We start from the raw sequence: 14,376 nt of genomic DNA on the forward strand, positions 1-14,376 counted from the left end.
GTCCTGGCCAAATTTCCCTTCAGCCTTTACCAATCACAGACTCCTAATAATCCCCCTCTACCTATGAATTGGCTTCATCACTCTGCTCTCCTCCCCGCTGAGAGCTGGTGTGTGGTGAGAGTACTGGTGCACAATGGCTGCTGTCGCATCATCCAGGTGGGGCTGCACATTGGTGGTGCTGGAGGGGAGTCCCCATTACCTGTAAAGCACTTTGAGGGGAGTGTCCAGAAAAGTGCTATATCAGTGTAAGGAATTATTATTATTATTATTGTTATTATTATTATTTATTATTATTATTATTATTATTATTATTATTATTATTATTATTATTGTTATTGTTATTATTATTATTATAATATCAGGATATTATTTTGCTGAGCCTCCTCCTCAGCTAAAGATAGCTGCTCTGGGATGCAGTATTTGGTTTAAAGAAATGCGTCACAAGCCGGCATTACTTTAAAGATCAGACTGTCCCGTAAAGGTTTTTTTGTTGTTTGGAAACCTTCTAACATAAGATGCCCTGTTTCTATTACATGCAGTAAGTGCGGTTCACTCCCAAAGCGACAAGTGGACTGGAGCAGCAATGAAACTTAGGACCTCACTTTTGTAAATATCTGATTTTGGTTGTCTGTGTTGAATAATTTAAGAATGTGCTCACCTGACTGTGCCAGGAACACGTGTCTTCTGTACTTGTGGGATGTTCACATTCACAGCAATAGTGGGTGAGTTATCTGATATCTTAAGATAAATTAATATACCATAGGAAGGTGATTATATTTTCCCTTCTGTTTTCTATAATATGCTCCCAACTGAACCCAAGTCATGCAAAAATAAATACCTTACACCCATGTAAAGATACTGAATATAGGTGATTTGTCATTCCCAATGGCTGACAAAATTTGCTTTTGTACTTACATTTGCTGATCACGTGGGGTCAGTACAGAACAAGTATCTCAGTGGTCACCTGTTCTGACATTTCACATATCCTTAAAAGAATGATGTTTCCTGTCACAATCTAGGTGTTTCCTCTACAGAGCCACGATGTAAATTCCTCTGAACTGTAATTGGCCTGTCTTATTTTGTATTAATATGAATAAAAAATACATTAAGTAAATTGTTCCTGCAATCTGTGTTTTTGAGATTCCCTATCAGACACTGTTAAGGCCACAAGATGTGTTAGCCGATGAAACGTTCAGTTTCGCGCCTTTGCATTAAACAGTGATGCAACGGATCAGATCAGTAGCATAATCTGAAACATTTTCTCGGAATTTGACATATTGCTTTAACAGGTTGTAACCCCAAATATTTTTGACTTTACTCAGAATATCTTTTTTTTTTGTCATCCAGTTCAGGTAAAAATGAGTTGCTTCTTCAGAGAATGCCAAATATGGTTCTTTGGCTGAAAAATGTTTCTAATCTCTTGGGAAGGAAATTGGCCCTTGTGTCAGCGTGAATGGATTGTTAGGGTCATGACCTCCGGATGAGAGTTCAAAAACCAGGCGACCCTTTTGTGAAAAATGTCCAAAAAACGGTCTAAACAGAGTATGTCAAGATCACCAGGAGAGCTTCAGAAGAATTAAGCTGTTTTTTTCTTTCTAGGTTAAGGTTTTCAGGAATGTGGTCATAATTTGTCTGAAGACCTGCTTTAAATGGAGCTGTCAGTTTGGAACTTGTTGCTTTTTCTTTTGCTCTTAAAATCTCCCTGGACCTGTGGTCCAAACGACAACCACATGATAAGTAGATATTCTGCAAACCTCACCAAGCGAAGGAAGCAGGATAGGAGGGATTGAGTTCGAGCTCAAGCCTCTGTGAAAATAGCCGCCCCCCTCCCCTCCTCTCGTCTCCTCCTCACAGCAACCGCAGTGTCCCTGGGTTATGCAATCGTTCTGACACACCACCGGCTGCACAGACCTCCAGTGTGTTCTCTGAGGGCGCAGCAGCGACCGTCTGAGGTTCAGAATGACTGGGGGTTTGTGTGTGTGTGTGTTTCTGAATGGAACTGGTGAGGTGTGTGTATGGGAGGGTGGTGGTGGTGGTGAGGGGGGGGTTTGAGGGGAGGCTCAGTGGGGGTTGGTTCAAGTTTAGAATTACACAGCTACCCTCCCTTCTGCACACACTTTAAATACTCAATCCGCCGGGCTCACGGATCAATATTTTGGGCAAATTCAAACGAAAGGGGAAGATTTCTTGCTCGCCCGGGGCAAAAGGTAAGACTTCTGATTCACGGCATTTTTTGTCTAACCTATGCACAGAAAAATAAGGCATTGCTTTACTTTACTGGTTGGTTCTGCTGGTTTTAACTTTTCTTGACCTGTTTTAGTCTCACGCTGTTAAAAATGAAGGTGGTTGTCTGTAAGTGCACATGCCATACCTGCTGTCTGTAGTTTTACATGGATTAGTAATAAAACTGTACCCTCACTACCAGTAAGGAAAATGTGTAAAGCATGCTTGTGGATAGTCCATAATGTGAAGTATTTTTAGACCAAATGTGTTGCTATTTTGAGTGTCTTTGGTTCTAAATATATTTTTCCCTTTTCAACATTTTTACCTATTTTTACCTATTGTCCACTTCAGTTTTGAACAGCATTCATTCTTTTTTTATCTGAATTGACTTCTTCCCAGTGTTTTGGTCTCTTTTATTGAACTATAGTAAAGTACATTCCCTTAAACTTTAAGCTTTCAAATTTGGATACCCAGCTGTACATTAATAGGACTGGACAAGTGTAATAGCTTACCTTTATTTGCACAGAAGTGATCACATATTGTTAAGCCACTTAATAACTTCTCTTCTAGAATTAAGGCAGCTGCCTGTGCTGGAATACTTTTCCACATTTTTCAAGTTCTTCAAAATGTTTCCTTCTTAAGTGGGCAAATAATAACTGCAATATGTTGTAGTTAGATTTGATGTATAACAGTTCTTGGCAGCAGCCTTTTTAATTTGCTACTTTTCTGTTGTGACAGGTAGCTGTATTAATTTGAAGGGATCCCTTTTAAAATAGTTGGACAGAGATCAAAACAGAAAACCATTAAAAAAAACAACCAAACGTAAAAAGAAACAGGACTTCAAGTAGACACAATGAAGCAAATTACTTCAGAAGCTCGCAGAATGTTATCTTCATAAAGGTAATTGCTATACTAATGTGGATTTAATTAAATCATTTACTAGAGGATTACAATGTAAACTATATTTAATCATTTAGCCAGGTTTTGAAAATGCACTAGTTAAAAAGTATAAAAAGGTTCATGCTTATGTGAATATTTTTATAGAAACGGTGCAGTTGCGAGTTCACCAAGCGTTTATGCTGGTGCCTGGAATGCAATTAAAATAAAGATTCATTCTCTGACATGAACGATGTTACATGTAGCAATCTTAATGGGTCAATGAAAGTTATGAGCGTTTGTCTAAAACGCAGACTGAAGTATCTTTTTTGCATAGTGCCGGACGAAGATATTAAAAACCACATGATCTTTCAGTTTATAGACCTCCCTTTGCCATGTTGATTGAATAGGCTTCGGGTTGTCTCAGTTCTCGCCAAGAATAAACAGACTTCTGATCATGTGTAGAGTGATGGATGGGTGTATTGGATAGGTACAGTACCTGGATGGTTGGAGTGCCATATTATGATAGTGAGCCCCATTCGAAAGCACATTACAAGGAAGGGTAATGGCAACAGAAGCCAATTGGAAGTGTTTATAGAATAAATAAGGAATCCATACACAATATTTTGCACAACTATATTGATCCAAAGACATAGGACATAATTCAAAGCAATTGTAAATCTAACATTGTTGCGTTAAACCTATCACATGCATGAGGAAATTTAAAAACCCAAGTCCCATCTTATACAAAGGACATTGCTACATCCATAGAGATCAATACCAGAGGAGTGTTACTAAAGATGTGGTCGTATCATTCCAGGCTGTTTAGCAGATACTCTATCACAGCCACTACTTTTTTCAGATAATTGTTTTAAAGCAAACTGATCGGCAGTCTAAGCCAATCAATTCTCAAGTGTCCCCAGGCTTTGCAAGTTATCATTCGCTGAAAGGCAGAGGTGCTTTCGAGTTCAGCAAAAGGCAGGAGAGAGGTGTGGTCTGACAGTACACATATTTAAAAGTCAACATTACTGAAGCACGTGTTCTACAGTGGCATGGCTACAGTAGGTGCTGTATGTCTGGGCATTTATCACAGACCGGTTTCCAACGGCAGCGTAGTATTAAGGGGTGAATTCATTGCTGTTGGCTGGTTGGAAGCAGTTCGGACCTGTTCGGACATGAACCTACATATTTCTTGTAAAGGAATCCCCTGTACGTCATGGATTCTATGCTTGACCATTCCTGTCATGCGTTTACTATTTTTGTTTCTCTGTGCTTTTAAATTCCGCTTTTTTCTTCCCAAACATTTCCTTGTCTTTTTCTTCACACCGAGTTTTGCTCTTGGTGAACAGTGTGTTTTTATGTGTTTTGTGAAGTGAGAACTGAGATGTTTTCTTCAGTATCCACCAGTCTGCATGTTATTTTATCAGATGACGTATTTAGCCTCATTTTTAGTGTGCTTGTATGTTTTATTTTAGAAAACCAACTTTATAGCATGACATAGTGTTGTTGATTGCAATAATTTATCTATTAAAGAGCCATTTCACACCATTTGAACTGTTCAACTTACAAGAGATGAGTATGAAGAACACATGTTAGTGAAGATAACAGGTACTGGTGTTCTTTGCAAAGCCTTGGCATTTTTCAATCTAGGCAAATGATATTTCAACAAGCTTCAAGGGCTAACTTGTATAAATAGATAACTGCTACTGTACCTGCATACTGTATCCTGCCACAAGACATAACATGGCACTTATTGTACCGTGATAGCTGTGGCTGTGAATCACTGCTTTCATGTAAATAAACTCTTAGGAGGTAGGGTTCAGGTTATGAATAGCATTTAAAAATTACATTTTGTATGTGATTTTATTTGTTTTATTCTATCGGTGCAGTGTTCGTGGGGGAGACCTGTTGTACTTCTGAACAAATAATAGAGACAAGCAGACAGAGGAAGGCATTATAGGGGAAAATCATAAACACTTCCAATCTAAATCTTTCACTGCTGCCTTTAAGGAAGCAGCAGCCAAGCTTTTAACGTTCGTACACTTGCAGTGTTTCTATCGTTTAGTGAGATATTGTACAGAAACTGAAATAACTGAGAGCTTACAATAAAACATAACTGTTCATCCAGAGGAAGAACGCTGTAGTCTGGTAGGTTAAAGACTTATTTTGTAACCGAGAGAGCAGAACATGTTAGTAGGTTGCTGCTCGACCTGTTTCCGATATCTCCTGATGGCTGATGCAAGAGTCATCTCCTAATTTCCAAATTTTACGGTTCTTTAAAAAAGGCGCTGTCCTTGGGATGAGAAGAAAAACCGAGGTCCTGTCTCTCCGTGGCCATTAAAAATCTCAAGGCCTTTCTCAAAAACGTCTCCTGTTGTTTACCAGTCATGTTGTTTACCTCTGTTCTTCTCCCCACTGGTTGTTGGTGTGTGTGGAGTCTGGATACTGGTGCACTTGGGCTGCCATTGCATCATGCAGGTGGGGCTACTGTAAAGCATTTTGAGTAGAGTTTCCAGAAACAATGTGCTATGTAAGGATTATTATTATGCACATATATACAGTATAGAAAGACTACAGGGGCTGCTGTTTGCAACTGTCCCAGATTTTGCTCAGATGCTGCACAGAAGCTGTCTACATTTGCTTTCCATCTGAACTCGGCCAGGCAGCACCAGATCAAGTAGCCACAGGCTTCAACAGCTGCACAGATTGAGCTGCTTCTGAAACACACTGCACCAGAGCAGATACGTCTGAGAGCAAAAGTGCGAGATTAGAATTAGGATAAACGTAATGACTAAACAGCAGAGAAGCACTGACAGCTACAGGTAGTGGGAGAGGCTGTTAAATAGTCACCAGTACGCCAATAACAGACTGGTTCGGGTTCTTAAGACCTGGGTTGAAATGAACACTTTCAGATACTGTTCTCTCCACCCTTGGTGCAGACACTTCAACATGCTTATTTGTACATAACCAGGAGATGACAAAAAAAAGACGATTTATTGTCTCAAACAACATTTCCCGCAGCCCTTTCTTCAACTCTCTACCTCTCTCCCACACATGTTCTTATTTCTTAGTTATTGCTTAACTGTGCAACAGACAAAAGTGTGAATAAAATGTCGGATACGAAGGAGAAAAAAGATCATAGTAACAGCAAGTACAATACAATTTCAGCCTAGCAGCGAGCACGGTAACTTTGGTAAGGAAAATGCAGTGCAAATGGTGCTCAAGATGACCAAAACTGCACCCAGCAGGTGTAGAATGTGGTTTCAATGCAGCAATGTGGATGCGATGTTGGTGTCGTATAACAGCACCTAGTGAATTACCCAACCGGTAAATACAAAGTCATTAGCGCAATGTAGTTCAAGTTGGTAGCTGCATCAGCATGCGTAGGCTGAAGAGAAGAAAGAAAACACAACGTTTCAGCTGTGGAGACTTCTTCGAAATGTCGTATTTTCTTTCTTCTCTTTTCAGCATGGAATCAACCTATTACTTCTTCCTTACGCAATGTCGTGTAACATTTAGTGAAGGATATATTTGAGAGCTGAGATACCATAGACAGCTAATTTGTCTACAGTCAAAAGGTGGTCAAGAAGCGAACAGTCAGGCTTAATATTGTGAGGTATACAGTACATACTGTATATTGCATTGTGCTGAAATAAACCCCATGAAAATTGAATATCCAAGGAGCTAGAGTTGAGCATCAGAGATGCAAATTTCTTTTTGGAAGGCAAATGTAATTGTAATAAAGTATATCATGAAATTTAGTTTCTTCACAGATTATGGACTTTTGGCCCTAGTAGTCAGATCCTGTTTATGTTTGTCACTTCTGTGGTACAAAGTGTCATGCAGCATGGAATTACTGTCTGATATACAGTAGCAGTCTTTCTGTGCAACGAGAAAACCAAGAGGTGTGCTATAAGTGGGACAGCCACTGTATGTGGCTACATTAAGAGTACTGTATGTTGAGACTGGTTGGTGTTATCTCTTCTGATCCCTCACATGTTTTGCAGGAAGAATACCAACTGATGCCTTCAAATAGACATTTCACAATTCCTTTATCCCACATTCAATCAAATTACTCAGTGATTGATTATTGGATATGGGCAAGTGCATTCTGTGGTTAAGGGCAAAATTAAGAGGCAATGTGAATTTACAGGGGCTTAGGGTGATTGTTGGTGAACTAAACTTACTGGTTCAGGTTGTCTGTGTGGATTCCAGTTGTTGTGGTGTATACTGTATGGGCTCATGTCTTTTATGTGATATTAGATTTCTTTTTAACTTAATGTTTATTTGTACTGTTTATACCGTGAGTCTCTGTGTGTTTGAAACACAGCTGCTTGGATGCAAAACAAATTTCAAAGAAATTAGACAAATGAACATATCACATATATTAATGGACAAAACTGTACAGCACTTTTTATCCATCCATTTTCTAACCACTGTATCCAATTCAGGGTCATAGGTGAGGCAGAGACTATCCCAGCAAGTAACAGGTGCAAGGCAGGATACAAGGAGCTAATGTTCCATGAGAGCATGAGGAGAACATAGAAACTCCACACAAATGCTATCCTTTGAATTGAACCCAGGGCATCAGGACTGTGAAACAGCAATACTAACCATTGAGGCACCATGCCACCCTGGAACTTTTAATCTGCCATCAAATATAAATTCCATATAACTTGGATTTAGACATTTCCTATTTTGTTATGACAGTGAGAAATGAAAGGAAGCAATTGACACTAAAGGTGTTTGCTTAAAGTAAAAACCGACAAATAACTGCTGGAATCTCTTGGAAACAAGCTTTTCTGTTTAACATACTGAACGAGGCTCTAACCCTTTTCAGGCTGAGGGTCGTAATCCAAGGGAATTTGCCCAGAATATTCCGTTTTCACTGTATCAGAACTAGCCTTCAGACCAGAACGCTAGGGAATTCTGCTTCCAGGCAGATCATGACAGCTGTCACATTTTTGAGTATCCGTACCAGAGCTCGTAAGAATCTTAAGAATTTGCGTCGTTAATTTACTGAAAGCTAGGTGCGGCATGCTTGTGTGAAGTACAGTTTATTGTAAAGAATATAGAAATAAATAAAAAATATATAAATCAGAAACCAATATTATTGGCAAGAGATAGCAGCGTTTCCTGAAGTACGATGGAGCTGCAGCAAAAGGCTAAATTTATTTCGGAAGTCACGCACTCTTTCCCACCAAATACCTCTTTAAATCTGAAGCTTCCGGGTTTATTGCTCTTTTCTCTGTAATGTACGATGTAGCAACTTCACCTCAGCAAGCGAAAATGTGTTCCCAAGGCTCTTATCTCGGTAGGATGCCCATTATGCTTGTTGTTACAAATCTCAAGTATGTCGAGGGACATACTTTTTCATTGCTTAAGGGCAGCTGGAATGGGACATTCAGTGCTTTTGGACACCAGGGGACATTTCCTGTTTTCTCTCTCGTTATAGCTCACGTCTGCAGTCACATAAAAATTAAGATCTTTTTTTAACAAGCCATACAGGGAACAAGTTAAGTGAAGGAGATGTGTTTTGTTAAATAAAATGAGACAATGTTTTAACTCAATTTTACTTAAATCTATGCCTTGACACTTACCAGGGAACTTTTCAGACAGAGGATGGATGTTTCTTACTAATTACAGCAGAGAGCACTGATAAAACTATATATATATGTGTGTGTTTATATTAAAAACTAAGTGTCTACTTTTGAGACAAAAAAAGTATTTTATTTCACAATGCTAAAAGGACTATAATAATAGTTTTTTAGATTTGTTAAGTACATAATTATTTGGAAATGTTAAGCTCCAAGCAAAAAATCTTTTTCACATTGCGTCTTGTCAATAGATGCCAGTTTCACCCTTTTTTTTCCAGTGCAAGAGGAGTTTTGTACCTTGTGACTTGTGAAAACACTCAATCAATCTTGTGCAATACTGACATAAAACCGAGAGCTTTGGCTATGGGGAATAGGAGCGATATATATCCAAGAAAGTGTGAAAAGAGATGCAAGAAGCCCTACACTTATACGGCATGATCTTGGGATGAAAGTTTTAAGTTTTGAACAAATCGAACAATCAGTATCATTGTACAACAATTCAAGAAGTTGGAAAATATTGTATGCTCCATTTTCAGCAACCCATTGTCCTTAATAGGATTGTGGTATGCCTGTGGCCTAACACAGCAGGCAATTAGAATGTGAACACTCAGAAGCATTTAGTCGCACGGGGGAGTTTTAGAGATAACAGTTAACTTAGGGGCAGCATGTTTGCAACTAGGGGGAAATACAGTAGCTGAGGTACCTGGATGAAAACCCAGTGAAAACAGGCACACCATGCAAACTCCATGCAGACAGAGCTGGACTTGACCCCTGGATGTGCTTCGCCACTGTATTGCCCTCATACTGTGTATTGTGTAGGGGAAATCCACTCTGAAGTTGATTAGGAAGACAAACAATGCTTCAACACACTCAAATGATAGGAAAGAAAAGTACGTGTGACATAATGTAATGGGGGTTTTAATTTGTAATAGTCATCCATAATACTGTACTGTCAGTGCAGTTTAAATCTCTTTAAGTCAATTAAATTACAATCATTCACATTTAGTTTCAAATTCAATATTGTCCTTGACAATTGCCCAAGAAAGGAGCCTCAGTATTAATACCACACACTGTACATCCAGCCCTTGCAACAATAATTATTTTGCACTGATGACTTAATAACCTAATCAGAATTTGAATCTTACCTCAGGGTTGGATTCATGCTCTACTGAGTTCTGATGGGTTTCGGGCTGGCCTTCAAAGAGCGTGAAACTGATGATGGATGTAGTGTTCCAGGAGTGGTTGATGGTTATTTAAATTGTATTTATGGTTATTTGAATTATCAGGAAAAAGCACATAAGACCATCAAATCTGATTTCAGCAGCCACATCACTCTGCAACTCACAACTGGCAACCCACTGAAGCTAAGCAGGTGTGAGCCTGGTCAGTACCTGGATAGGAGACCTCCTGGGAAAAACTAAGGTTGCTGCTGGAAGAGGTGTTAGTGGGGCCAGCAGGGGGCGCTCACCCTGCGGTCCATGTGGGTCCTAATGCCCCAGTATAGTGACGGGGACACTATACTGTAAACAGGTGCCGTCCTTCGGATGAGACGTAAAACCAAGGTCCTGACTCTCTGTGGTCATTAAAAATCCCAGGGTGTTTCTCAAAAAGAGTAGGGGTGTAATTCCGGCGTCCTGGCCAAATTTCCCATTGGCCCTTACCAATCATGGCCTCCTAATAATCCCCATCTCTGAACTGGCTTCATTACTCTGCTCTCCTCCCCACTGATAGCTGATGTGTGGTGAGCGTTCTGGCGCACTATGGCTGCCGTCGCATCATCCAGGTGGGGCTGCACACTGGTGGTGGTGGAGGGGAGTCCCCATTACCTGTAAAGCGCTTTGAGTGGAGTATCCAGAAAAGCGCTATATAAGTGTAAGCAATTATTATTATTATTATTTCAGTGGATTTGTTGGATAGTTCATTGAAAAAGAGGTAAAGTAAAGCAGGGGCTTTATTAATTCCACACGAGAGACTGCATATTGTTAATGAACATCGCGGTAGTATGATGGCGCAGTGGTTAGTATTGCTACCTCACTAGATGAGGGTTCTGGGTTCAGTTCCCAGAGTGCTATCTGTGTGGAGTTGGCGTGTCTTCCCTGTGTTAGCATGGAAACCTCCAGGTGCTGATACATTAACTGGCTTCTAGGGAAACTGGCCTTGGTTTGAGTGCATGTCTGTATGTCCTGTGATGAATTGGTGTCCAGGGTTTATTATGCCTTGTGCCCATGGCTTGCTGGCATAGGCTCTGTCTCCCCCACACCCCATATTGGATAAAGTGCTTATAAAACAGATGGAATGGATGAAGTTCTGAGCACTGAAGTTCTGTGGTTTCCACTGAAGAGTGACTTTTCAGAGCTCCAGGTGTGCTTACCCTAAACTCAGTAGGAAAACATAAAACCATCAACGTATAATCAAAAGTGCAGCACAAAAATCTCATTCCTGAGTATTTATGCGTGATATTAAGTTAAGAAAGATATTTAAGGGATTGTCAAATTCCATTCCCTATGACAATGCTTCTGCTCACTGCTCCTTTGTATATAAATTTCCTAAGAAGCTGCAGTGCTTGAACTGTGAAAAAATGTGTGTTGAACTGCGAAAAACTGTGTGTGTTGCTGTGCTAGTGTTGGTGAAGGAGGAGTTAATGTGTAGCGTTTACCCTTGCCTTGCTGTGATGTCAACAAGGGGCTCACTGTTCTGTAGGAAGCACAGATCGCTCACATAGAAAGTGAGTTTATACTGAGAAAGTGTGAGATCGTTCTTGAAGCACACTTTCAAAGAATGAGGGAGAGGCAGTACAGAGGGTTAACATTGTGACCTTCTCATGTTCTATCAAAGCTCAAGTGACTCAGGCCATATTACTGGCCTGTCTTGTTTCAGCCCAGTGTCCAATGCCCCTGTTACCCACCAACCTGCACAGAAGATTGTATATCACAGGGCGATGAGGTCAAAAGGAGATTCTCGTAATGGAGTGAAATGAAAGTGATTATCTGTAAATCTTGTCAATTGTGAAATATCCACTGAGCATCATTGTGTTTAAGTAATCTCCTTAGCTTCAAATTACTCTGTAAATTAAGAAAATACATTCTAAAATTACATTGATGTACAGCGGCTTGGTTCTTTATTTACCTTGCTGGGGGTGATGGGTCTGAGTCTCACCTGAAGCAGTGCAGAATTCATTCTTACTGTATATCCTAAAAAACAGCTGTCGGCAACTCAAATGCTCTTTTGACTTATGGAAAAAAAAGCTTCGGTGTTTATGTTGATAGATCATTTACATCTTGTGTGGAAGTCATAAAAAGATCAAGCGTGATGTCAGTGTAGTTGTAGGCACATGTAGTTAACACTGTGCAACTTTAATCAAGAGACGTTAAGTTAAATTTACGTAATACACTTGTATAATACTGTGTACAATTCAGGTCAAGACATTATAGGACAAGATATTGCTGCTCTGGAATCGGTCCAGGGAGTAGCAACTAGATACATTCAAGGGCTGAAAGGAATGTCCTACTCTGACAGGCTGAAAGAACGGAACCCTTTCAGTCTTGAACAGAGAAGACGAAGAGGCACAAGAGTTCAAAACTTCACAAGAGGTGCTTTACGAAGTAAGAAGACTGGGTGCTTCTTTACCCGCAGGGTTGTGGGAGTATGGAACAAACTACTCAGCCATTTTGATGAAGGAGATACCCTGGTTTGTTTTCAAGAAATGGTGGGGGGAGATCCCTTTGATCAGTTAAATACTACCCATCAGACGGTCTAGAGAGGTAGAATGGCCTCCTCTCTTTTATATCTGTTCTTTTCTTTTTCTTCTGTTCCTCAAGTATTTCTGGCAAGCCGGCATTGTTTGGCCGTTGTGGGGGCGATATGGAAAACAGGTTTCGAGTGGACGCATCCAACGGCCACAGCCGCCCCCTGGAGATAGTGGCTCAGAAGGAGGAGAAGATTAAGGACAGAGGACAATGGAATAACAAGGTGGAGTTTGTGCTCTCAGTGGCTGGAGAGATCATTGGCCTGGGCAATGTGTGGAGGTTCCCTTACCTCTGCTACAGGAATGGCGGGGGTGAGTATTTATCTAAAGAACTTTATTATCCATCCAAAAGGGGTAGAAATTTGTCTTAGGCATCGTTGTGAAAAACCACCAAATCAGATGACACTCAACCTGAAGTGAATACACATTGACAACATGCAATAGTCCTAGCCAATGAACAACACTCCTACACACATCTCACTCTGCCCATATTGCATTTTTTACATTAATCAGATAGCTCCAAACAGAAAATAGTCACTCAGATACCTTTGATATACAGGACATACAGGGAACAAAAGATTTCTTTTAAACATTTTTCTTGGTCACAGGCATTTTTTCGATGCCTCCAAGAAGGTACAGTAGCAGTTATAAGTGGGAGGGGTTGTCAACAAAAAGCTAATCTTTCCTGACAAATTCAATATAATTCAGTTCTTTAAGCTATTTATGTGGGCGATCAATTATTTTACCAGCAATATTAACAATTCTGGCCAGTTTCCCTTTCCTCTTAACACTCAGGCTGCCATACCACACTGTGATACCAAAAGATAGGAGCTTTCTACTCTCTCTTAAATGTTTTGACTCACCCCAAAACCTCTCCGCTTCCTGATCAACAGTATACCCTGACTAGCCTTCTTAAACATACAGTAGAATTGTTATCTTCTGAAAAGTTTAAATGTTCACCTATTACTGTTCCTAGGTGTTTGTGAACAACCTCCACAAGGTGATTAATAAGGGAGGGAGGTTGAAAATCTAACATATTACTATCACAGGTAGCCAGTTCTTTGGTTTTATCAACATTAATATGAAGCACGTATGACTGATATCACCTTTCCAATGTACTTATCTGTTCAAAGTAATTCTCCACCTTTGTCTACCATTCCCAGTAAATAATCCTACAGCCATACCACCTGCATACTTTAATAGATTAACAAAAGTAGCATTTTCATTTCATTCCTATAGATGGGAAATAGTTAAGGTGACAAAAACAAAACCCTGGAGAATACCAACATTTAAAACAATTTCATTTGAAAACATTGTTCATAAGAACTCGCGGTGGACGCTCTGTTAGAAAATCCTTAATGTATTTTATAGACCTTCCATTAACATCCAAACCCAAAATATGTTGATCTGGATAGTATTAAGCACTGAACTCAAATCAAGAAATAAAATCTGCACAAATTAGTAGTGTATCAGGAAATACTTGGACAAAAACAGCACATTACACAAGTTGTTCTCTTCAATGACATCTTTTGTCCATGATTAAAGTAGCTTAACAGACCCAAATAAACCTTCATACCACACTGACTGTCTGTTTTGCATTATCTTGCTGGATTGGAACACAACTGAAGACTGAAGATTTCCTTGCATTAAGGTTTAATTTAGAGATGGGTCACTGTCATCCTGGCTGGAAGACTAGAAGTTTTCCTACAGGATTTGTAGGTTTTTCTCCACCGATAAGAACTTTTGACCTGCTGACCTGCTAAGACCAATTAAAAAAATAATTAGTTAAATTAAGCGATGAAAGTTACAACCAGAACTGTAAAGAAAGCTAATTTCTTTTCTTGTTTGTAATTTCTTATCTGTTAGAAAAAAAAAACACCACTGTGCCAAAAGACTGTCCTTTCAGACACAGGACCAGCAATATTTATCCTTTTA

The 14,376-nt window shown here is 39.7% G+C and overlaps 1 protein-coding gene across 4 annotated transcripts in view; it reads left to right on the forward strand.

Annotated features, from left to right (window-relative positions):
* Positions 1–1,970: 1,970 nt before the first annotated feature.
* The window catches only part of slc6a13 (solute carrier family 6 member 13), a 47,867-nt gene continuing 35,461 nt past the window's right edge, over positions 1,971–14,376 (forward strand). Inside the window, exons 1-3 of one of the 4 annotated variants that reach the window (XM_015353286.2) lie at positions 1,971–2,207; positions 2,962–3,123; positions 12,515–12,753. In XM_015353286.2, coding sequence (XP_015208772.1) covers positions 12,558–12,753 — 196 coding nt within the window. In that variant the 5' untranslated portion in view covers positions 1,971–2,207; positions 2,962–3,123; positions 12,515–12,557. The other 3 variants (XM_006633819.3, XM_015353287.2, XM_069192056.1) reach the window with 3 other exon arrangements.

This window comes from Lepisosteus oculatus, chromosome 7 (assembly GCF_040954835.1).
Source record: "Lepisosteus oculatus isolate fLepOcu1 chromosome 7, fLepOcu1.hap2, whole genome shotgun sequence".
NCBI classification, from domain to species: domain Eukaryota; kingdom Metazoa; phylum Chordata; class Actinopteri; order Semionotiformes; family Lepisosteidae; genus Lepisosteus; species Lepisosteus oculatus.